Raw genomic sequence first — 24,426 nt, forward strand, 5'->3', positions numbered from 1 at the left:
GAATATTAATAATATAGAAAAAGGGAATTTTCTTTACAGTTTCATGTGTCTTAAAATATTTATTTTTAAAATATATGCTGTATTTATATATGTGTTATTGGTAATAATAGTTAACATTTTGTGATTGCAGGTACAGGTCCAAGTGAGAAATAGCAAAGCTTCTTTTGACAAGTTAAAGATGGATGTTTGTCAGAAAGTGGATTTGCTTGGAGCTAGTCGCTGCAATATGTTATCCCATTCACTCACTACCTACCAGGTACCCACCTCCATGGTCAGCATGTCCTTGCAGTAAAGATGAGTGGTGAGATTCCTTTTTGAAAGTTGTCTAAAGGGTGCAAAAAATGTACAATTGATCATATTCCTTTGACTCTGTTATAATTGACTTTTTGAGGTTATGACAGTCAGAGTCCCCCAGATTTCTAAACTGAAGACGACCTTGGAGATGGTCTACTCCTGTAGCTTCACATTGTTCTCCTTGGTGTCCTGGGAGAGAGATTTAGGGACCATCTGAGGATGGAAAAAGGGTTGTTGAGGAGGCCAAATTCAAGGCCTGTTCGTCCTGATCCACCCAGAGCTACTCCACTTCTGATTTTGAACTTCTACACACAATTTCATTGGAAGCAAAGATGCTGTGACCCGGGAAGTTGGAAACTTTTCTGTCATTTCATGGGTGAGGTAACTGAAACTTATGAGAATTAATGTAAATGGCAGTGTTGGGCCTAAAAAGCTGTTTTCTAATTCTAGGTCATGTGTTCTTTTCCTTCTGCCGAGTTGCCCTCCCAAACCGTTGAACCTCAGAAGTCTGACTTGTGCTGGTCTTATTCCGCATTACACACAAATAGCACAGATTGAGTAAATTAGATATTAATAAGTATCAGTTACTGATTTTAACATACACTTGTAACTGACAAATAGAATAGACTGTAATGTACTTAAGAAAAAGCAGACTAAAGGAAATGGGTATTCACTGCTGCTTTTAGGGAGTCTGGTGCTGTCGCTCAGTACTGTGAACCTCAGGACTCAGAAAAGGAAACCTTTGAAAATAACAGTGTGTGTAGCCTACCACCTGACCCACAGAAGCTGTTAGTTCAGTTCTCCTTCACTCTCTCCACTAATCTCCTGTGCTTTGAACAAGAATCTTTGAAACAAGGAAATTTCCAATTACTTGAGAACACATATTTTTGGCAAGTCTTTCTTGAACCCTAGTTCAAAAGCCAAAGTTACTGTAAATATCTTCTCTAATAAGGAAATGCTCTATCCGCTTACCACCATAAAGGTTGCATGTATGTCCTCCTTTTGGAGCGACTGGTATTTTCGTGTCTCTGACATTCCCCGGGTGTTCAGACCCCTGGGTTTTCATCCTCTTAGCTGCAGTCATCCAAGGCTGGTGCTGGATACAAGGGGACGTGTCCATGCAGACACACATGCCACTGATTATGCAAAAAAATGCTACTTACAGTGCTTTCTGGGTCCCCAAACTGGGAAAATTGAATTTAGTTCATTATTTTATCATTTGATAACTATTCATCTTCCGCTCTAATGATGAAACAGACCATTGGAAAAATCAGAGGGGAAGCAGAACTGTAGTGTCACCTTTTCTGTTTCTGCAGAGAATACTGCTTGGATTCTGGGAGAAAACAGCTCGAAGCATGTCCCAGATCCATGGGACCTGCGCTGTCTTTCATCCATATGATTTTGTAGCGCTCAAGGTACATTCTTTCCATGTGCTCATGTGTGTATATATTACATTTCATTTAGCAGATAACATTGAAGCTGTTTTGTGCTAAGCCTGTTAGGCCATCACAAAACATACCAAACACTGGAGTAAGGTAAAGGGTTTATTGGGGAAAATCCAGCAGACCAGAGGGAAGGGGCAAAGAGGGCAAAAGAGAGGAGAGTGTAAGAGAGACAGAGAGGAGAGGAGCTAGGGAGGAGAGAAGAGAGAGCGGAGAGTGACGAGAGGGGGAGAGGAGAGGAGAGCAGAGAGCGCAGAGAAGAGCCTGCGAGAGAGCCATGTGCTCAGGAACAGGTCCTTTTAAAACTTTGCCAGGCTGGTGCCGCGGCTCACTAGGCTAATCCTCTGCCTGCGGTGCCGGCACCCTGGGTTCTAGTCCCAGTTGGGGCGCCGGTTCTGTCTTGGTTGCTCCTCTTCCAGTTCAGCTCTCTGTTGTGGCCCAGGAAGGCAGTGGAGGATGGCCCAGGTCCTTGGGCCCTGCACCCACATGGGAGACCAGGAGGAAGCACCTGGCTCCCAGCTTCGGATCGGTGCAGTGCGCGGGCCGTAGCAGCTATTTGGGAGGTGAAACAACGGAAGGTAGACCTTTCTCTGTCTCTCACTGTCTATAACTCTACCTGTAAAAAAAAAAAACTTGCGGGGTGGGGGTGGGGCCGGGCAGGGAAGCAGGAGGAGCAGCTTGATACCGGTGGTTGGGCCATGTGGCCACCTCATGTGGCCACCTGGCTTCCAGCAATGGTAGTGGGGCTAGAGCCTAGGATGGTGTCAGGGTGTGGATCACGCCATAGATAAAACTGTGCCATTTTCCTAACAAGCCTATTTTCAAATTTACAAAACACTCAAACACATTTTCCCACCCTCTTTCAGCCAAGGATCAGCGCTTCCCTGATTCTGAAAGCTGCCTGCAACACCAAAACACATGCTGGCAGGCTCAAAATAGTAGTAGGGCAGAGGGGAAAGAGGAGAAAGGAAAAAGAAAGTTTTAAAATGCAAAAGAGATAAGAAAACTTAAGAAGAACAAGTGATTGAAAATTGTTATGTGTTTTCAAAATTGACCAGATTACCTACTTGACAATTTGGAGATTTGAAAGTATTTATTAGAATCAAGGACCTCCAGCCAGAGTGGCATGGAGGGGCGTGTCCAAGAGAGGAAAACCTGAAGGGGACTGGTGGCAGTGGGCTTTAAGTAGAATTTTGAAGGGAAAAAAAAAAAAAAAAACTTCAGAATCAGATTGGCATTTGGTTACTGGGTGGGGACCCCATTTACAGTTCTCCATCCTGTCTGGCCTGCTAAGGGGTGGGGTAGATAACTTGTTTTCACAATAAGCTATGAGCTCTGGGGGAGCTACTTGCTATTCTCATGGTAAATTTGGAGATTCCGAAGGAAGGAGGGCAGCCTGTTAGTTCTTGCTAAAGATAAAGTTTTGGGGAAGGAAGCAAGTATTTTACACCCCAAATTCCATTGGGATCCCTGACTATTAACCCATCTGACTTCTCACATTCCCTCCTCCTGGAGATGGAAGCCCTAACATCTGTTAGTGGGAACTGGGCGGTCATCGCTCTGGCTGCTTCATGCTGCAAAGGGGCGTCTTTGGGAAGGGGAGTCAAGGCAGGGTTGCAGCAGGAGGTGGCTTCTCTAGGGGGATGCAGGGCCAGCTGCAGAAACTGCTTCTGTTACCAGTGAATGGCAGGGTTCTTGTCTTCACCCAAGGAAGAATTCAGGCGTGAGACAGAGTAAGTGGAAAGCAAATTGTTATATCTTAATGTTAGCCGTCACAAAGCACACCGGACACCGGAGTAAGGGAAAGGGTTTGTTGGGGAACACCCTACAGACTGGAGTGAAGGGGCGGCGAAGGAAAAGAGAGAAAGAGAATATAAGAGAGAAACAGAGAGAAGATAGAGCAGAGAAGAGGAGAGAGGAGAACAGAGCCAAGAGCCCAGAGGAGGAGGCTAGAGAGAGGAACTGAAAGAGAGCAGGAGAGAAGGGCCAAGAGAACACGTGTTCAGGAACAGGCCCTTTTAAAACTTTGCCTGAGGGTGGGCAGGGAAGCAGGAGCAACCAATCCCATTAGGATGGGGGTGGTGCCTGGCTCAGGTAGCTGGGCCATGCGGCCAACTGCGCCAGTTTCCTAACACAAATAGCAAGGTTTATTAGGGAAGGGACATCCATCAGAACAGATGGGCACCTCTCCAGACAGAACCTGAGAAAGAGTGCCCAGTCGCTCAGACTGGGGAAGAGTGGGGTTACATGGTTGAGTGGAAAGAGTACACCTGGCCAGGCCAGATGGGCGGCTCAGCATAGAGGCAGAGGACTGAGCGCACTGTGGTGGTTTAAGGGAATGGGCCTTAGCTCCTCTTGGAACAAAGGACTTTTTGGATGTAAATACTAAAAACTCCTGAGTTTTCCCCCTGAAGTTATCAGACAGGGGAAGCCTGGCTGGCGTCCTGGGTTAGAGGAAGGATGGGCAGGATATTGAAGTGCAGATACTGGGCTGCACCTGGAAGGTTATCAGGCAGAAGGGCGGGGACCTCCACCTGGCAGGTTATCGGGTAGGAGGGGCAGGGCAGGATGTAGATAAGGTTATTGGGATGACTTTGAGCTGCATATGCTGGACATAGATGTCTTCTTAGACCTTTGTCACATACACATAAGCTCATATCTGACTTCCTACCTAACACTTCCATTGAGGGTTCATGTGCATGGCCACCTAGAATTTTACTTTTTTAAGTCCAGAGAAAACAAATCTAGCAAGCAGTTTAAACTCACAGGATCTAAAATCACAGGATCCAAAACCAAGGACAGAGTCAAGAAAAGTGTCCAAACCATGAGCAAGTTTGTATTTTTTTTCTTTCATTGAGAGGCAAATACAAACTGACAGAAAGGGCTTAAAAAATAATCAGGTGGGCTGAAGGCCACGAGGCGCAGACCCATCCATATCTCTTCACATGTGGTACATCCTAAAGGAGGCACCCTGTTGATCTCCACCACCCAGCTGGCCTGGGAGGAGAGCTGGCTTGAAGAGAAAGTAGGTGGCATTTCTAGAAGGAAAACAGTTAATAGACAGTTCTGCCAGCAATGTTGCCTACCCTACCTGGCTGTCCCCCTCTATGGCAGTGGTTGCCTTGGAAGCTGGGGCGAGTGAAGGGCTTGGCTTTTCAGCTTAGAGCAAACAAGGCCTGTGGCTCTGACCTGGAGGCCCTGGACTCCAGGCAGGTCCATTTCCAGTGACCCAACTCGGGTGGCATAGCTGCCAGGGCTCTTCACAAGCTGACTTCTGCTGAAGCCCCTGCCCACAACATCAAAAACCAATGCAGTGGACTGGCCTGCTGGGTCCCCTCCATGGCAGATCACTGCGTAAAGCAGCCACTACTTGGCCTGCCACCCATCTCTGCACCACCTCTGCAGCCCAGCTTCCCCTTCCTCCTGGTTTTCGTCAACGCAGACCAGAGGAAACCCTTAAGAGAATGCAATTCAAGGGGGTGCTCTGACCCTAATCTTTGGTGGCCTAAACTAGAAATCTGTAGTCACAGACATGTTCTGATAGTGGTTCTTCTTTGAAGTAGACCATGCCCATGCAGAAAGCTATGTCAAAAATGATGACCACCTCATTTATTAAATTTTAAGTCATTAGTAAAACTCTCTCCCTTTGTTTGGATTTTGAAAAAAAAAAGGGGTGGGGGGAGGGTTTGCCTGTTTACTGTGCCCATGACAAAGTAAATCTAGCTATGGATCTACTTGACAATTTTAAAAGAAAATTTTCCTTCTTTTACTTCTATACCAATGTCACAGATGTGGATCAAGATCCCAAAACCATGCCATTCATGGTCTTTATATATGTCTCAGTGCAGCTGAAGAGCCTGACATGTCAAATTAGGTCTTTCCATAACATGTACCTGTAAAAGGACCTTTTGGGCTATGATTAATAATGCTTTGAATATTTCTATATCTTCCCATCACCTTTGCCTATGGCTTATCCAGAAGTCTCACCATAATAATCATTTCTTCATTTCTGGTAGGCTAGGTTTGACCTTATTATCCTGCCTTATTTTCAATAGGGCTGGAAGGGTGTTGCTGGGAGGTTTGCTAAAGCTAGACTTGGTATCTCTGATGGGCTCATAGCCTGTCACCACGTATTCCTGGGTTTGGGGATGGATTTTTAAGTCATGTTCTGACATGGTATTGTCCAGACAAAAGTTATCCTTGGATTGTATTGTGTTTTGTTTTTTCACTTTTTCTGTGACAGATGTTATCATTGGATAGCATACTGTATATTTAGACAAACTTTATGTGCAATTTCTGGTCAGAACTAAAGTTGCAAATCTTTCGCTGTATAAAATTACTTCAAAAGTTTGTGGGAAAATGGAATTAAAAGAGAAATTTATTTTGGTGCAAAAACTTTTGCAAATCATGCATGTTTTTCATAATTCTCATTTTCCATGAACTTAGATAAAGCCCCCTCATGTTTAAACATTGCAGTAAGGCTATAAACAAAGCTCTAGTCATCTTTAGACTGTCACCAAGCAGTTAAGCCGACCAGTGGCTAGTCCACATCACAGTGTGTGTGGTTGCCACGGGCAGCCAGGATAAACACTTGAGGAAATGTGCTCTGAATTACATTAGCACATGTTTCTAGTATATCTCACTCTGTACTTCAGAACTAGTCCTGTTTTATACCGTCCTTTAGATTTTCTTATTTTGTCTGCAGAGCGAGAGAGACCAATTCTTTCCATCTACTTAACATTGAATTTCTTTAACCTTAGCAACTACAAGACACTCCAAGCAAGCTTATTGAAGACCACAAAGAAGAACAAACAGAAAGCAGCTTTCTTAGCAAAAACCTCCACAAGTAAGCAGATGTTATAAAAGAGGTCCTGGATACCATCACGGATGTATGTGGAAGAATTGTTTCTTTTCTGAAGGGTTACTGAATGCTTCAGTCATTTTTCCAGACTACACTGAACATTGGTTTTGAAGCCTTATATTATTTTTTTCTCTGGCAGGCAGAGAAGGTGACAGGTGTAACAAACAGGCTGTGGGAATTACTGCAGAGCTTAAGCATTTTATTGAGAGCCCTGAGTTCCTCTAATGACTCCCAGAAAGGACAGCTGGAGAGAAGAGGGGGCTGGGGCCAGCAGCCATAGGACACACCCTTGCATAATCCACCTCTGCCACCAATACAGAGGCACTGGTTTTGCACCATGACATATGTGGGGGTACTTACAAATGTCTGCAGAAAATTGGAATTGAAAGATGAACTCATCTTGGTGCAAAAAAATTGAAATTCATGTAGCTAAGGGATCTTCACAAAGTGTATGCAAATGCATATTTTGAAAAAGAACTCTGTGAATGGATTCCAAAATTATTTTGCACCAAAATAAACTTTTAATTCAGTTCTCCATACGTATTAGGAAGAACCCTCATCTATCCTTCATTTGCCTGTTTTCCTTTTGTTACCTTGTTTTTTTGTGTTCCTCTCAGAGCTGTCATTTAATTCCCATTTTATCCAGATCGGACTAAGAACAATCACACAAAATCTAAGACCAAACAGTGACAAGCCTGTATTGTTGAGCAGAAGGTGATTTTAAACATAAGGCATTTCTGCTACTTTCCCAGGTGTATTAGCAGGGAGCTGGATTGGAAGTGGGCAGCTGGAACTCCAACTAGTGTTCATATGGGATGCTGGCATCCCAAGCTTAACACACTGTGCCACAACGCTAGCCCCTCTGTTCTCGTCTTTCATGGAAGTTTTCTTCCACATCTTCTCATGCACCTGTAGTATTGTGAAAGCTACTTTTCGTGTTAATAGATTTCCAAGCATTTTGCCTTCTCTCTCATCCAAGTTGGTAAAAATCATTGGAAATTTCATTCTAATTCATAAGTATCTATTTGTGAAGTTTGCAGAGAAACACTGTGTTGCTTTTTAAATGTCTTTAAAAACTTAAAACAACCTCCAGGGACTGTTGTTGTGAGCCAGTTTAGCCACCTCTTGTGACGGCTGGCATCCTAAATCCAAGTGCCAATTCAAGTCCAGACTGCTCCAGCAGTCTGATCCAGCTTCCTGCCAATGCACTTGGGAAGGCAACAGAAGATGGCCTGTGTACTGGGGCCCCTGCTACCCATGGAGGAGACCCTGATAGCTTCAGGCTCCTGGCTTTGACCTGAGACAGAGCTGGTTGTTTTCAGCATTTGGGTAGTGAGCCACTGAACCAGCTGGTGGAATTCATATTCTCTCTCTTGTTCTGCCTTTCAAGTAAATCAATAAATAAATCCTTTTTTAAGCTTTATTTATTTATTTTTTTTGAGAGTGTCATGGAGAGAGGGTGACAGAGAGAGAGGGAGAGATCTTCAATCAGCTCATTCACTCCCCAAATGGCCTCAATGGCAGGGGTTGGGTCAGGCAGAAGACAGAAGGCTGGAACTCCGTCTCGGTCTCATACATGGGTGGCAGGGACCAAGCGCCTGGGCCATCTTCTGCTTTCCCAGGTGCATTACTAGAGAGCTGGATTGAAAGTGGAGCAGCTGGGACTCCAACCTGCTCCCGTATGGACTGCTGGCATCGCAAGCAGTGGCTTAACCTGCAGCATCACGGTGTGAGCCCCGATGAATACATCTTTAAGAAACAACAAGGGGCTGGCTTTGTGGCCTAGCAGGGAAGGCTGTCTCTCTCTTCCTCTCCCTTCTCCTCTCTCTCTGTAACTCTGACTTACAAATAAATAAGTAAAACTTTCAAAAACAACACAACACAATGACAACCACTTCCAAGAGGAGGCACTGACTCTAGCAGTTGTGATGCCAGCTAAGACACCCACGTCCACTTCAGAGTACCTGGGTTCAATGTCCAGCTCCAGCTCCTGACTCCAGCTTCCCGCTGATGCAGACCCTGGGAGGCAGCAGGGATGACTCCAGGAATTGAATTTCTGCCATCCACGTAGGAGACTTGGACTGAGTTCTTGGCTTCAGCATGGCCAAATCCCAGGTGTAACAAATATTTGGGGATTGAACCACTGGATGAGAGTCTCTCTCTCTCTTTCTCTTTGACTCTTTGCCTCTCAAATAATATTTAAAAAGCTAGTAATTGTGGGGTTATGCTCATAAATAATTTCTATATCTGTATTGGATTCCTTTTTTTTCTTTATAAATAGTTTTTGAAACAATGACAAGAAGAGAAAGAGAGATGTTTCATCTATTGGTTACTCCTCAAATGCTCACAACTGGGGCTAGGTCAGGTTGAAGACAGGAGCCATGAACTCCATATGTATCTCCCACACGGTGGCTGGGACCATCATCTGCTCTCCCAGGTGCATTAGCAGGAAGCTGGATCAGAAGCATGGAGTAACCAAGACTTAAGCACTCTGATACAGGATGTGAGTGTCCCAAGTAGTGGCTTAACATGCTGAATCATAACACTCATCCCTATATTTGATTTTTTTGTCTCACTTTTTGATTATTACAAAAAATGAATGCCATAGGGGCTGGCGCTATGGCACAGCGGATTAACGCCCTGGCCTGAAGTGCTGGCATCCCATATGGGTGCCAGTTTGAGACCCGGCTGCTCCACTTCCCATCCAGCTCTTTGCTGTGCCCTGGGAAAGCAGTGGAAGACGGCTCAAGTCCTTGGGCCCCTGCACCTGCATGGGAGACCTGGAAGAAGCTCCTGGCTCCTGGCTTCAGATTGGCACAGCTCCAGCCGTTGCAGCCAATTGGGGAATGAACCATCGGATGGAAGACCTCCCTCTCTTTCTGCCTCTCTTCTCTCTGTGTAACTCTGAGTTTTGAATAAATAAATAAATCTTTTTTTAAAAAAAAAGAATGCTATAAATATTCAAAATTAGGATTGTTTGAGAATATTTTAGGCTGATATTTTTTCCCCATGAAGGTCACTTTTTTTTTCTTCAAAATAAAGTGCCCCACTTTTTCAGAAGCTCTTCAGTTCCCTCTATTGAGTTCCCATGGATTCTTGAACAGAAAAATGAAGTTGTTTTTTTTTTTAAACTTTTATTTAATGAATATAAATTTCCAAAGTACGATTTATGGATTACAATGGCTTCCCCCCCATACCGTCCCTCCCACCCACAGCCCTCCCCTTTCCCACTCCCTCTCCCCTTCCATTCACATCAAGATTCATTTTCGATTATCTTAATATACAGAAGATCAGCTTAGTATACATTAAGTAAGGATTTCAACAGTTTGCTCCCACACAGAAACATAAAGTGAGGAATAATAGATGATTTTTTTTAAATGATGATGAAATCAGATCAGACCTATTGTCATGTTTAATCCCAGTGAGAGTCAAGTTGGGAGTTGATAATTTTTTTTTTTTTACAGAGGATCAGTTTAGTATGCATTAAGTAAAGATTTCAACAGTTTACACCCCCATAGAAACACAAAGTGAAATATATTGTTTGAGTACTCGTTATAGCATTAAATCTCAATGCACAGCACATTAAGGACAGAGATCCTACATGAGGAGTAAGTGCACAGTGACTCCTGTTGTTGACTTTACCAATTGACACTCCTGTCTATGGCATCAGTAGTCTCCCTATGCTCCAGTCATGAGTTCCCAAGGCTATGGAAGCCCTCTGAGTTCTCCGATTCTTATCTTGTTTAGACAAGGTCATAGTCAAAGTGGAGGTTCTCTCCTCCCTTCAGAGAAAGGTACCTCCTTCTTTGAAGACCTGTTCTTTCCACTGAGATCTCACTCACAGAGATCTTTTGCCACAGTGTCTTGGCTTTCCATGCCTGAAATACTCTCATGGGCTTTTCAGCCAGATCCGAATGCCTTTAGGGCTGATTCTGAGGCCAGAGTGCTATTCAGGACATCTGCCATTCTATGAGTCTGCTGAGTATCTCACTTCCCATGTTGGATCACTCTCCCCTTTATTTATTCTATCGGTTAGTGTTAGCAGGTACTAGACTTGTTTATGTGCTCCCTTTGACTCTTAGTCCTTTCAGTATGATCAATTGTGAACTGAAATTGATCACTTGGAATAGTGAGATGGCATTGGTACATGCCACCTTGATGGGATTAAATTGGAGTCCCCTGGTATGTTTCTAACTCTACCATTTGGGGCAAGTCAGCTTGAGCATGTCCCAAATTATATATCTCTTCCCTCTCTTATTCCTACTCTTATGTTTAACAGGGATCACATTTCAGTTAAATTTCAACACTTAAGAATAACTGTGTATTAATTACAGAATTAAACCAGTCATATTAAGTAGAACAGACAAAAAAACTACTAAGAGGGATAATGTATTAAGTTGTTCATTAACAGTCAGGGCTATGCTGATGAAGTTTTGTATGCTAGTTCTTTGGTATAGGTCTCCCAAGATGTTGTACATGCTGAGAATTGCTTACAAAAAAAAAAATGCTTGGAACCAGAATTGTTTGAGATTTCAGATTTTTTTAATAGTTGCATATATATAAAATTAGATATGGGGAAGGAACTCAAATCAAAATATGAAATTCATTTATGTTTCATATATACCTTATACACATAGGGTGAAGGTAATTTTATACAGTATTTTAAATGACTTTGTGCATGTAACAAAGTTTCTTGGCATGGAATTTTCTACTAGTTGCATGATATGAATACTCAAAGTTTCAGATTTTGGAACATTCTGTATTTTGGGTAAGTCATGCCCAGCCTGTGTTTAGCACGTGTGGTGCTGATGTCATGATGTGGATACTCAGTAAATGGTTACTGGAAGAATAGTGGGTGACAGGTTTGTGCATTCTGTATAGCACTATGTAAGAAGTAGGAAATATTCTTAGACATAGATCTTAGGAGATCTACCAGACAACTATTTTGTATGTCTCTTAAATTAAAAAAAAAATGTTTTAAAACTATTTGGGGAAGATGAATCTCAAATATATTTTAATCAAAATCTATTTTTTTTCTTTCAGGTTAGCATTGTCAGATGAGGAAGTGAGCTTAGGGAATGAGCCAGGTAAGATTGTGAATTCATTATTTGGCAATGAACATATCTTAAATGTCAGAACAATTTATCACAACCTTTTGAGAGAGACTGTGTTAATGTCTATTCAATTAAGAAAACATGTTACGTCATTTGTCATCAAACACTCCTTGAGTTACCTTGTAAGGTAACCTGGTTGGAGGGCCTGGGAGTTTTTAGGGAGGCTGAGGGTCACCTGATTAAGTTATGAGTTTTTCTTCAGATTTAATTTGTGTTCTTATTTTGCAAAACATATTTGTACATGCAGCCAACATGTATTTGAATCATTGTGGCTAAAAAAGATGACAGACTTTGGAACCAGGAAAATCTCAGCCTAAATTGGGCTTTTAAAAATAAACCTTTTTTGCCTCTAGCAATAGTCTCATCTGAAATATGAGTCATTTCTGCCCTCCTTACCAGGGACATTAGGACTAGAGATTGATTATTTTTTTTTTAAAGGCAGAGTGGACAGTGAGATAGAGACAGAGAGAAAGGTCTTCCATTGCCGTTGGTTCACCCTCCAATGGCCACCGCGGCCGGCGCGCTGTGACCGGCGCACGGTGCTGATCCGAAGCCAAGAGCCAGGTGCTTCTCCTGGTCTCCCATGCAGGTGCGGGGCCCAAGCACTTGGGCCATCCTCCACTGCACTCCCTGGCCACAGCAGAGAGCTGGCCTGGAAGAGGGGCAACCGGGACAGAATCCAGCGCCCCGACCGGGACTAGAACCCAGTGTGCCAGCGCCGCAAGGCGGAGGATTAGCCTAGTGAGCCGCGGTGCCGGCGAGATTGATGTTTACAAACTTCGTAACACATAGTAGGTGACCTATAAATGTGAGATCATTCCCATATATTTACATAAATAGAGACTATACTTAGTAAATCCCATTTGTCAATTTACAATAATCCCCATTCCCACTCCCAGCCAGTCACTAACCTGCTTTCTGAATATAGGTATTTGCCTTTCCTGGCCATTTCATATAAATAGAATTCTGCAATATGTCTTCTCATGTCTAGCCTCTCACTTCATTTAATGTTTTTGAGGTTCAGACCTGATGTAGATCGTGTCAGTAGTTCCTACCTTTTGTCTTTTGTGTGGGTATCCATAATTTTGATATATAGTATTTTCATTTGCATTTAATTTAAATTATTTTAAAATTTTCATTTTATCTTATGACTTACAGCCATTTTGAAGTGTATTTCTGGACTTGCCAAATTATGGTGTTGAAATTAATTTTGTTTTGATTTTAACTAAACTGCATTATGGCCAGAGAATCTGTTCCTGTGGAACTAATTCTTTGAGTTATCAGGACTTGCATTACAGAATAAAGTAGGCACCATTTGTGAATGTGTCATGTCCTTGAGAAGAACGTGTACTCTCCCTGTTGAATGCAGGAGGCTCCATGTGCTTGTTAAGTTTGTTATTTGTGCTGCCCCAAGTTTTCTGTATCTTTACTATGTTTTTACTTGATGTATCAAAGGTCGAAAATGTGTTTTAAACTCTCCCACTGTTGAATTGAAATTTTCAACTTCTTCCTGTAATTTTCCACTTGATATATTTTGAGGATTTGGGGATGATGAGGGTATATATAATTTTAAAATTTTTAAAATCTTTTTGATGAATTAATCTTTTATCCATTAAATAGTGATTTTTCCTCTCCTTAATAACACTTTTTAAAACCTTCTTTATATATTATTGTCAATTACTGCTTTCTTTTGATTAATATTTATGTTAACCACTTTTTTCACACTTTTATTTTAAAATTTTTCTTATCCTTACACTTGTGTCTTAGATATGTCCCTCATGAGATTTAGCTGGATTTTAAAGAAAGATATATCAGACAGCCAGCACTGCGGCTCAATAGGCTAATCCTCCACCTGCGGTGCCGGCACACTGGGTTCTAGTCCCAGTTCGGGCACTGGATTCTGTCCCGGTGGCACCGATCCGAAGCCAGGAGCCAGGTGCTTCTTCCTGGTCTCCCATGCAGGTGCAGGGGCCCAAGCACTTGGGCCACCCTCCACTGCTCTCCCAGGCCACAGCAGAGAGCTGGACTGGAAGAGGGGCAACCGAGACAGAACCGGCGCCCCAACCGGGACTAGAACCTGGAGTGCTGGCGCCGCAGGCGGAGGATTAGCCCAGTGAGCCGTGGTGCCGGCCCCCAGTATATGCCTTTTAAATATGTCTCAACATGTTATACCACTACTTATAGTTATTTACTTACTTTTAATTTTTCTTATTTTAATTTACATATTTATGGGATAGTATGATAACTTGATACATGCACAAGGGTAATTTGAAAAGTTACTAGAGAATGTAATTCAAGATGAGTATATTTTGGTGCAAAAAAAATATTGAAATCCATGCATAACAGGGGTCTTCAAAAAGTGCATGGATGGTGGGGCCTGCATTGCTTGCAGCACCAACATCCCATAGTGGAGTACTGATTAGAGCCGGCTGCTCTGTTTCTGATCCAGCTCCCTGAAAATGCACCTGGGAAGGCAGCTGAAGTTGGCCCAAGTATTTGGGCCCCTGCTACCCATATTGGAGACCTTTCTGGCTCTTGGTTACAGCCTGGCCCATATCTGGCTGTTGTGGACATTTGGGGAGTGAACCAGTAGATGAAAAAAGCGCGCTCGCTCACTTTCTCTCTCTCTCTTTGGCTCTCTCTCTCTCTGTCACTCTGCTTTTCATATAAAGATGTCATTGAAAAAAAGTTCATGGAAAATTTGTGTTGTGAAAAAAGTATACATGGACCTCAAAATGTATGCACCAAAATAAACTTACCCTTTAATTCCATATTGCAGAAACTTTGAAATCCCCTCATATAATAAGGATCAAATTAGATTAGTCAGTATTTCCATCTCCTTAAACATTTTTTAAAGATTTATTTTATTTATTTGAAAGAGTTACAGAGAGAAGTAGAGACAGAGAGAGGGGTCTTCCATCCACTGGTTCACTCCCCAGTTGGCTGCATCGGCTGGAGCTGTGCCGATCTGAAGCCAGGAGCCAGGAGCTTCTTCCGGGTCTCCCATGCGGGTGCAGGGGCCCAAGCACTTGGGTCATCTTCTACTGCTTTCCTAGGCCATAGCAGAGAGCTGGATCAGAAGTGGAGCACTGGGGACTAGAACCGGTGCCCATATGGGATGCTGGTGCTTTAGGCCAGGGCTTTAACCCACTGCACCACAATGCCAGCCCCATCCATCTCCTTAAACATTTAAAGGATTTTATATTCATACTTAATAATTTTATATGTTTTCAGACTAGTGTCATATTTCTCCAAAAGAATGATTCCATTATCCAGTGTGTATGAATCAATTGGAGTAATTAATGTTTCTCTGTGGTTATCATTGCCTTATGTATGAAAGTTTTGACCTCCTTTCTTCTATTAATTCATAAAATATATAATAACTGTAGTTACCTTGGCCGGTGCCACGGCTCACTAGGCTAATCCTCCGCCTTGTGGCGCCGGCACACTGGGTTCTAGTCCCCGTCGGGGTGCCGGATTCTGTCCTGGTTGCCCCTCTTCCAGGCCAGCTCTCTGCTGTGGCCCGGGAGTGCAGTGGAGGATGGCCCAAGTGCTTGGGCCCTGCACCCCATGGGAGACCCGGATAAGTACCTGGCTCCTGCCATCGGAACTGCGCGGTGCGCCGGCCGCAACGCGCCGGCCGCAGCGCGCCATCTGTGGCGGCCATTGGAGGGTGAACCAACGGCAAAGGAAGACCTTTCTGTCTCTCTCTCTCACTGTCCACTCTGCCTGTCAAAAAATAATAATAATAATAATAACTGTAGTTACCTCATCATGCTGTAGAACACTAGAACTTGTTCCTTCTACCTAGTTGTGTCTATGCTCTAGTAATCACTGTTCTGCATTCAGATCAACATTTTTTAACCTCTGCATGTGAGAGGGAACAAGCAGTATTTGTCTTTCCGTGTCTGACATTTCATTTAGCATGGTGTCCTCTAGTTCCATCCATTGTACTACAAATGATGATTTCATTCTTTTTTAATGGCTGAATAATATTCCAATGTGTGTATCTACCACATTTCATTTATCCATCAATAAATAGCGAGGTTAATTCTACATCGTAGCTACTGTGAATAATAAACGTAGGAGTTGCAGCAACCTCTTTGATATGCTCATTCATTTCCTTTGGATCCTACCCAGAGATAGGATGGATGGATCATATGGTAGGTCTGTTTTTAGTTTTTAGAATAACCATCATACTATTCTCCATAATGGCTGTGTAATTTATATTCCCACCATCAGTGTATAAGAATTCCATTTTCTCCACATTGTTGCCATCATTTGTTGTTGTTGTTGTTTTTTTTTTTTTTTTTTTTGGTCATAGCCACTATAACTGGAATGAGATATTTCAGTGTGATTTTGATTTGCATTCCCCTGAAAGCTAATGATATTGAGCATTTTTTCATAAATTTGTTGGCCATTTGAATTTCTCCTTTTGAGAATTGTCTATTTTTATCATTTACCCATTTTAGTTGGATAATTTGATTTGCTGTTTCTAAATTTTTGAGTTTCTTATATATGAGTATTCTGGACGTCAACCCTTAGGTGAGCAGTTTGCATGTATTTTTTCCGTTCTGGAAGTTGTCTGTGTTGATTGCCTCCTTTCTTCTGCTGTGCAGAAACTTTATTTCTATATTACCTTGTTTGTCTATTTTTACTTTTGCTGTCTGTTCTTCTAGAGACTTGTCTATAAACTCATTGCCTATAAAAACATCTTGAGTGTTCTCCATATGTTTTCTTTGAGTACTTTTAATTCATACGTTTAGGTCATTGATCCCTTTTTTTTAAGAAAAAAAAAAGATTTATTTACTATTTGAAAGTCAGAGTTACACAGAGGGAGGCAAGGAGGGAGGAAGGGGCCGAGAGAGAGAGAGAGAGAGAGAGAGAGAGAATGAATTGATTTTCCATCTGCTGGTTCACTCCTAAGATGGCCGCAATGGCCCACGGCTGGGCCAGGCTGAAGCCAGGAGCCAGGAGCCTCCTCCGGGTCTCCCATGTGGATGGTAGATGCCCAAGCACTTGGGCCTTCTTCTGCTGCTTTTCCCAGGCCATTAGTGAGGAGCTGGATCAGAAGTGGAGCAACCGGGACACAAACTGGTACCCATAAGAGATGCTGGGGTTGTAGTTGGTGGCTTTACCTGCTATACCACAATGCTGGCCTTGATCCATTTTTAAAAAGGTTTGTTTATTTATTCATTTGAAAGGTAGAACAATAGAGAGAGGATGATATGGGGGGTGGGCAGGGAGAATCTTCCTTCTCTCTGAATGGACACAATACTACAATGCTGGGGCTAGGCAAGACCAAAGTCAGGAGCCTGGAACTCAATCTGGGTCTCCCATGTGGGTGCAGGGGCCCAAGCACTTGGGCCATCTTCTACTGCTTTCCCAAGTGCATTAGCAGGGCGCTGGATTGAAAGTAGGGCAGGCAGGGCATGAGCCAGCACCCATCTGGGATGCTGGTATTGCAGTTAGCAGCTTAACTCACTGCCCCTCAGTGCTGACCTAACCCCATCCTGCCCCCACTAATTCATTTGGAGGTAATTGTTTGTGTAAGATGGGCCAGTGGGGCTAGGGGACTATTTCAGTCTTCTGCATATGGATATCCAGTTTTCCCAGTACTACTTATTGAAAAGGCTGTCCTTTCTCCAGTGTGTACTTTTGATGGCTTTGTCATGAATCTGCTGTAGATGCGTGGGGTTTATTTCTGTGATCTCTATTCTATTCTTCTGGTCTGTGTGTCTACTTTAATGCCAGTACCATGCAGGTTTTTTAAAAGGATTCTATTTATTTGTTTGAGAGGCAGAGTTACAGAGAGAGGGAGAGACAGAAAGAAAGTTCTTGTATCTGGTGGTTCACTCCCCAGATGGCTGTAAGAGCTGGCGCTGGGCCAATCTGAAGCCAGGAGCCAGGAACTTTGTCTCAGTCTCCCACTCAGGTGCAGGAGTCCAAGCACTTGGGCCATCCATCTTCCACTGCTTTCCCAGGCCAAAAACTGAGAACTGGATCAGAAGAGGAGTAGCCAGGACACAAACTTGCACCTGTATGGGATGCCAGTGGTGCAAGTGGAGGCTTAGCCTCCTATGCCACAGCTCCAGCCCCCCATGCTGTTTTTTTTTTTTTTTAAAGCTTTTTATTTTGTGAGAGAAATGCATAGGAGAGTGAGGGCTTTAAGGGAGAAAGAAAGTCCAGAAATTAAGTTGGGGTCTGTACGGAGCTGTTTTTTTTTGTTTTGTTTTGTTTTTTGTTTTTTTTTTTTTTGTTTTTTTTTTTTTTTTAGATTTATTTATTTATTTGAAAAGCAGAGTTAGAGGCAGAGAGAGAGAGAGGTCTTCCATCTGCTGGTTCACTCCCCAAATGGTCACAATGGCCGGAGCTGGGCCGATCCAAAACCAGGAGCCAGGAGCTCCTTCACCCATGTGGATAAAGGGTCCCAAGGACCCGGGCCATCTTCTACTGCTTTCTTGGCCATAGCAGAGAGCTGGATCAAAAGTGGAGCAGCCAGGACTCAAACTGGTACCCATATGGGATGCCAGCACTGCAGGTGGCGGCTTTACCTGCTACACCACAGCACTGCCCCTTCATGCTGTTTTAGTTACCATAGCTCTGTAGTGTATACTGAAATCACATATTGTGATACCTCCAGATTTTTTCTTTTTGTTCCATACTGTTTTGCTTTTCAGAGTCTTTTGTGTTTCCACATAAATTTTAGGATTGTGTGGAGATTTTAATAACATTGTTCCAATTCATACACATAGGAGATTTTTTCATTTTTTGTTTTATCTTTACAATTTTTGTAATTTTCATAGAAGTCTTACATCCTTGGTTAAATTTATTCCTAGGTATTTTATTATTTTGGTAGCTACAGTGAAGGAGATTGCTTTCGTGATTTCTTTTTGAACAATTCACTATTGGTATATAAATGTCCTATTGATTCTTGTTTGTTAATTTTTTTTTTTTTTTTTTTTTTTTTTTTTTTTTTTTTTTTTTTGGACAGGCAGAGTGGACAGTGAGAGAGAGAGACAGAGAGAAAGGTCTTCCTTTGCCATTGGTTCACCCTCCAATGGCCGCCGCGCTGCGGCCGGCGCACCGCGCTGATCCGATGGCAGGAGCCAGGTGCTTCTCCTGGTCTCCCATGGGGTGCAGGGCCCAAGCACTTGGGTCATCCTCCACTGCACTCCCTGGCCATAGCAGAGAGTTGGCCTGGAAGAGGGGCAACCGGGACAGAATCCGGTGCCCTGACTGGGACTAGAACCCGGTGTGCCAGCGCCGCAAGGCGGAGGATTAGCCTAGTGAGCTGCGGCGCCGGCTGATTTTGTATTCTACAAATTTGCTGAACTCATTTATAAGCTCTAATAGTATTGGTGGAGTCTTTAGGTTTTTATTCATATAGAACCATATCATCTGCAAACAAGGATAATTTAACTTCTTCTCTTTCTATTAGTATGCGTTTTATTTCTTTCTCTTTTATTTCTCTCTCTTAATTACTCTGGTTAGTTTCAGTACTACATTGAATAAGAGTAATGAGAGTAGGGGCAGGCATTTGGCCTCGTGGGTAAGGCACCACGTGGGACACCCAGAACTCATATCAGAATTCTGGATCAGAGTCCTGGCTATGCTTCTGATTCCAGCTTCCTGCTCATGTGGACCCTGGGAGGAAGCAGGTGATGGCTCAAGTGGTTGAGATCCAGATTGAGTTCTAGGCTCCTAGCTTCAGCCTGTGCCAGCCTTGGCTGCTTTGTGTGTCTCTCCGTAGGCCTTTCAAATAAATAAATAAATAAAAACTTTCTAAAACAATGCCAGTTGAGACCTGCCTCCCATATCAGATGTCTGAGTTTGAGTTGTGGCTCTGCTTCCAATCCCAGCCTCCTGGCAATAGGCATCCTGAGGGGCAGCAGGTGTTTTCTCAGGTAGTTCAGTCCATCCCACCTATCTGGGAGATGTGGATTCAGATCCCTGCCCCTGCTTTGGCCTTTCCTAGACCCAGCCATTATGGGCATTTGGGGAGTGAACCAGCAGATGGGAGGTCTGTCTGTCTGTCTTCCTCTCTGACTCTCTGCCTTTCAAATAAATAAAAATTAAAAAAAAAAAAAAAAGAGTGCTGAGAATAGACATCTTTGTCTTGTTCCAGGTCTTGAAGCAAATGCTTTCAGCTTTTCTCTATTCAATATTAGGTTGGCTTGAGTTTACCATATATATAAAACCTTTATTATATTGAGGTAAGATCCTTCTATACATAATTTGTTCAGGGTATTTATCATGAAGACCTATTGAATTTTTGTTGAATTTTTTTTGGAATCTACTGAGATAATCATGTGATTTTTATCCTTTGTGGTGTATTTGTATTTATTAATTTTTCATAGGTTGAACCATTTTCCATTCCAGGTATAAATCCCACTTGATCATGATAAGTGATCTTTTTAAAATTTTTACTTATTTGAGAGCCTAGGAGAGGGAGAAGAAGAAAGAGAAAGATTCTGTCTGTGGTTTTCTCTTCAGACACCTGCAGATGGCTGGGACTGGGCCAAGCTGAGACCCGGAGGAGACAGGAGCTCATACCGGGTCTCCCATGTAGATGGCAGGGACCCAATTACTTGAGCCATCACTGCTGCCTCCCAGGGTCTGCATTAGCAGGAACCTGGAGTCAGCAGCCTGGAAGGTTTCTGCTGACAATATGCTGTTAGATTCATGGAGGTTCTCTCAGTGTGACTCTGCATTTTTCTCTTGGAGACTTTAGAATGCTGTCTTTGTGTTGTCTTTCAGTAGTTTGACTGTAGTGAGCTGTGGTAAGGGTTTTTTCTGGTCTTGTCTGTCTGGGACCCTGTGGGCCTCCTGTATGTAGATGTCCATGTCATTCCCAAGATTGAGGAGTTTTCAGCTGTTGTTTCATTGAACACAGTTTTTTTCAGTGTTTTTTTTTTTTTTCCTTTTGCTTAAAAGGCAGGGCAAGGGCAGTGGGGAGCTCTTCCTTATGCTGGTTCACTCTCCAAATGCCCACCACAGTGAAGGCTGGACCAGGCCGAAGCCAGGTGCTAGGAACTCCATCCAAGTCCGCCACGTGAGTGGTAGGGGCCACACACTTGAGCCCTCACCAGGTGCCTCCCAGGATGCATCAGCAGGGGGCTGGATTGGGAGTGCAGTAGCCAGGTCTCGAACTAGCAAGGGTCACAAATAGCAGCCTAACCTACTGCCACGACACCTGCCTCCAGTGAATAGATTTTTATGCCTTTCCCCTTTCCTTCACATTTGAGAAGTAGAAGATTTGTTCATTTTATTATAGTGTCCTAGCAATCTGGCTGGCTGTCTTCATACTTTATTGTTTTATTTTCATTTTTTCAAAAGATTTATTTATTTATTTATTTGAAAGGCAGAGTTACAGAGAGGAAGAGGCAGAGACAAAGAGAGGTCTTCCATCCGCTGGTTCACTCCTCAAATGGCCACAACGGCTAGAGTTGGGCCAATCTGAAGCCAGGAGCCAGGAGTTCCTCTGGATTTCCCACGTGGGTACAGGGGCCTAAGCACTTGGACCATCTTATGCTGCTTTCCCAGGCCATAGCAGAGAGCTGTATTGGAAGAGGAGCAGCTGGGACTCGAACCGGCACCCATATGGGATGCTGGCATTGTAGGCAGTGGCTTTACCTGCTATGCCACAGTACCGGCCTCCTTTATTTTCATTTTTCTTTGGGATTTTTTTTATAAGACCTGTCTTCATATTTAGATTTTCTTTCTTTTGCTTAATCTAGTCTGTTGTTTAGGCTTTCTACTGTATTTTTTATTTGATTTATTGAGTTCTTCATTTCCTGTGTATCTGTGTGATTCTATTTAAGATCTCCCCTTCTTTCCCTCCCTCTCTCTGCTGAATTTCTCATTCATATCATGCATTGTCTTTCTGATTTTCTTTAACTGTCTGTGTGCTCTTGTATCTTATTTATAATCAATCTCTTGAATTCTTTATCGGGCTTTTTGTCAGTCTCCTTCTCTTTGGGGTCTGTTGCTAGTGAGGTATCGAGTTCCTTTGGAAGCGTTGTGTTGCCTTGCTGTTTAATACGTCTGCGTCAGTGTATTGAGATGTGCCCGTCTGTGTATTGGTTGTCTCTACAACTTGTGAGATGGTTTTCATAGTAGCTGGATTTGTTTTCAAGTAGCATCCTTAGATGTAGGTTTGGGTGCCATCATATAGCCTCCTTTTACCTTTGGTGCCATCAGCAGTGGGAGTCTGGGCTGTTCTCCCATCCCAGCAGGGGCAGGGCAGTAGTCAGGGGAGCACAGGTTCCCGATCCTGGTGGGGCCCGAGGTCCTAGCAGCTGCCTGAGGCACAGGCCAGTCCCGTGGTCCCTGCAGTGGCTTGGGGCGTTGTAGGGTCCTGAGTCTGCAGTGCTGACTGGGATGCTTTGGGTCCCAGCAGGGAGCTAGGGGTGGGGGCCGGGATAACAGGAACATCACTGTCCGTGTTGGCAGGCTCCCGAGGGTTGGCTGGCAACTCACAGGGGTCGGACGAAGGTTGCGGGTGCACAGCTGGAAGTGCTGGTGCTGCAGGTCCCAGCTGCGGGGAGCACTGCTCTGGGTGTTGCAGGGAGAGTAGGGAGCTGGGTCCGAGGGAGCACGGGCCTCTACTTCTCTCATCCTGGGGCAAGATCCTGCTGCTGTGAGGTCCATGCGTCCTCTTGTAGTGCAGTGCTGCCTGGGCGAGGGTACTGGGGTCCCTGTTGCTATGCTGCGTCTGGTTGGTTTCCTGAGGCTGAGTCTTCCATGCTAGTGTAGTGGGAGTGTCTGGGGGTCCCAGGAAGTGGGTGTGGCAGGGCCTTCTGTGCCCTAGGACAGTACCGATTTGGCCGGGGCAGTTGTGCAGCCACAACATGGGCAAGGGACTGTGAGTGCCTTCTCTGAAGCAAGCTCCTTGCGTAATCCAGGAGCTTCGCCTGCTGGCCTCCAGGCCTGTGACGTCCGCATCCCCTGTGCAGCTGGACTGGCTGCCAGCCTGAGGCTTTGAGCTGAGGCATCCCATTTCCCCCAGCCAACCATGGGGCCGGGTTTGTCACTGGCCTTTGCTCCTCTCTTTATGTCACCCCAGGTTTCTGTGTCCTGCAGGCTCCTGTACCTCCCTTCCTGGGTTGCAGAGTTTTCCCTCATGTACTACCTGGAAGTGCGGCTATTTATTTGTTGGTTTGGTTTTTCTGTGTGGAGGAGGAGGAGGAAAATGCTGGGCACCAATCTCCAGGTCCTCTCTTCTTCTTCTTCTTTTTTTTTTTTTAAAGATATATTTATTTGGAAGACAGTTACAGAGAGGCAGAGGCAGAGAGAGAGAGGTCTTCCACCTTCTGGTTCACTCTCCAAATGGTCACAACAGCCAGAGCTATGTGGATCCGAAGCCAGGAGCTTCCTCCAGGTCTCCCACGTGGGTGCAGGGGCCCAAGGACTTGGGCCACCTTCTACTGCTATCCCAGGCCACAGCAGAGAGCTGGATTGGAAGTGGAACAGCCGGGTCTCGAACGGGCACCCATATGGGATGCTGGCACTGCAGGGCAGCTTTACTGGCTACGCCGCAGCGCCGGCCCTTTGAAGTCTGTGTCTGTTCCATCTGGCAGCTGGCCGCTCTCACGTGTGGCTCCTGTGGCCTGCCTTCTTTGTGGTCGATGGGTCAGGTATATTTTTGTTTCTTTGCATGCCTCATATGGTTGTGTTGGAAATTAGACGTTTTAGATGATGTATTTTAGTAATTTTGGGTACTGGTCCCCCCACCCCTCAGCAGTTATGGTTTCCAAGATTTGCTTGTTTATTTGTATATGATAGGCTGGATTATTGCACAGGAGTTTTTTCTTTCTCTTTTTGTTTAAATATTGATTTATTTATTTGAAAGGCAGAGTTACAGAGCATGAGAGAAGTCTTCCATCCTCTAGCTGGCTCCCCAGATGGCCGCAACAGCCAGAGCTGAGCTGATCTGAAGCCAGGAGCCAGGAGCTTCTTTTGGGTCTCCTATGCGTGTGCCGGGGCCCAAGGACTTGGGCCATCCTCTACTGCTTCCCCAGGCCATAGCAGAGCTGGATCAGAAGTGGAGATGCTGGGACACAGACCAGCACCCACGTGGGATGCTGGCACTGCAGGCTGAGGCTTTACCCGCTCCGCCGCAGCACAGGCCCCAGGAATCTTTCTTCATCTTGCCCTCTTGCACCCCTAATGGGGGACCCCTAACAGGAGGCAGGTTTGCCTGTGCCCACGTCAGCCAGGGCTGGGTGTGGCTCTAGCAGAGTTCTCTGAGGCGGCTCCTTGACCACACCCAGCTTGAAGCTCCACTCACGCCTAGCTGATTGGTCTATGGATCACAGCAATGCCCTGCAGCATCAATTGTCCACAGACTTAAGCAATTAAACTTGGACTCCATTGAAGGAATAGTCAGTGCTTGAAATTTGTTCTGACCCCCAGCTGGCTTTTTTCCCTTGTTCTTCCAAACAAACAAGCTGGCCTAAAGTTTAGCCTCCAATGACATTCTCAGTTTCCTCACAGTTGCTTTTCTCCACAGTCTCTGATATTTATTTATTTTTAATTTATTTGGGAGGGAGGGAAGAGAGGAACTTCCTGAATACTTGCAAAGGCTGTTACAGGACCGGGGTTGAAGCCAGGAGCCAGGAGCTCAATCCATGTGGGTGGCAGGCATTCACACTGAAGCCATTGCTGCTGCCTCCGGGGGTCTGCACTGGCAGGACGCTGGGGCTGTTAGCTG

The 24,426-nt window shown here is 44.3% G+C and overlaps 1 protein-coding gene across 10 annotated transcripts in view; it reads left to right on the top strand.

The window, feature by feature from the left end:
- ICA1L (islet cell autoantigen 1 like) overlaps positions 1-24,426 on the top strand; it is a 94,788-nt gene that overhangs the window by 48,644 nt on the left and 21,718 nt on the right. For 9 of the 10 annotated variants that reach the window (XM_070070361.1, XM_070070365.1, XM_070070363.1 and 6 more), the window contains 4 exons: positions 131-256; positions 1,611-1,709; positions 6,497-6,582; positions 11,641-11,684. In XM_070070361.1, the coding sequence (XP_069926462.1) occupies positions 131-256; positions 1,611-1,709; positions 6,497-6,582; positions 11,641-11,684 (355 nt within the window). The remainder of the gene's footprint in view (positions 1-130; positions 257-1,610; positions 1,710-6,496; positions 6,583-11,640; positions 11,685-24,426) is intronic. The other variant, XM_070070368.1, reaches the window with a different exon arrangement.

This window comes from Oryctolagus cuniculus, chromosome 3 (genome assembly GCF_964237555.1).
Source record: "Oryctolagus cuniculus chromosome 3, mOryCun1.1, whole genome shotgun sequence".
Lineage (NCBI taxonomy): Eukaryota > Metazoa > Chordata > Mammalia > Lagomorpha > Leporidae > Oryctolagus > Oryctolagus cuniculus.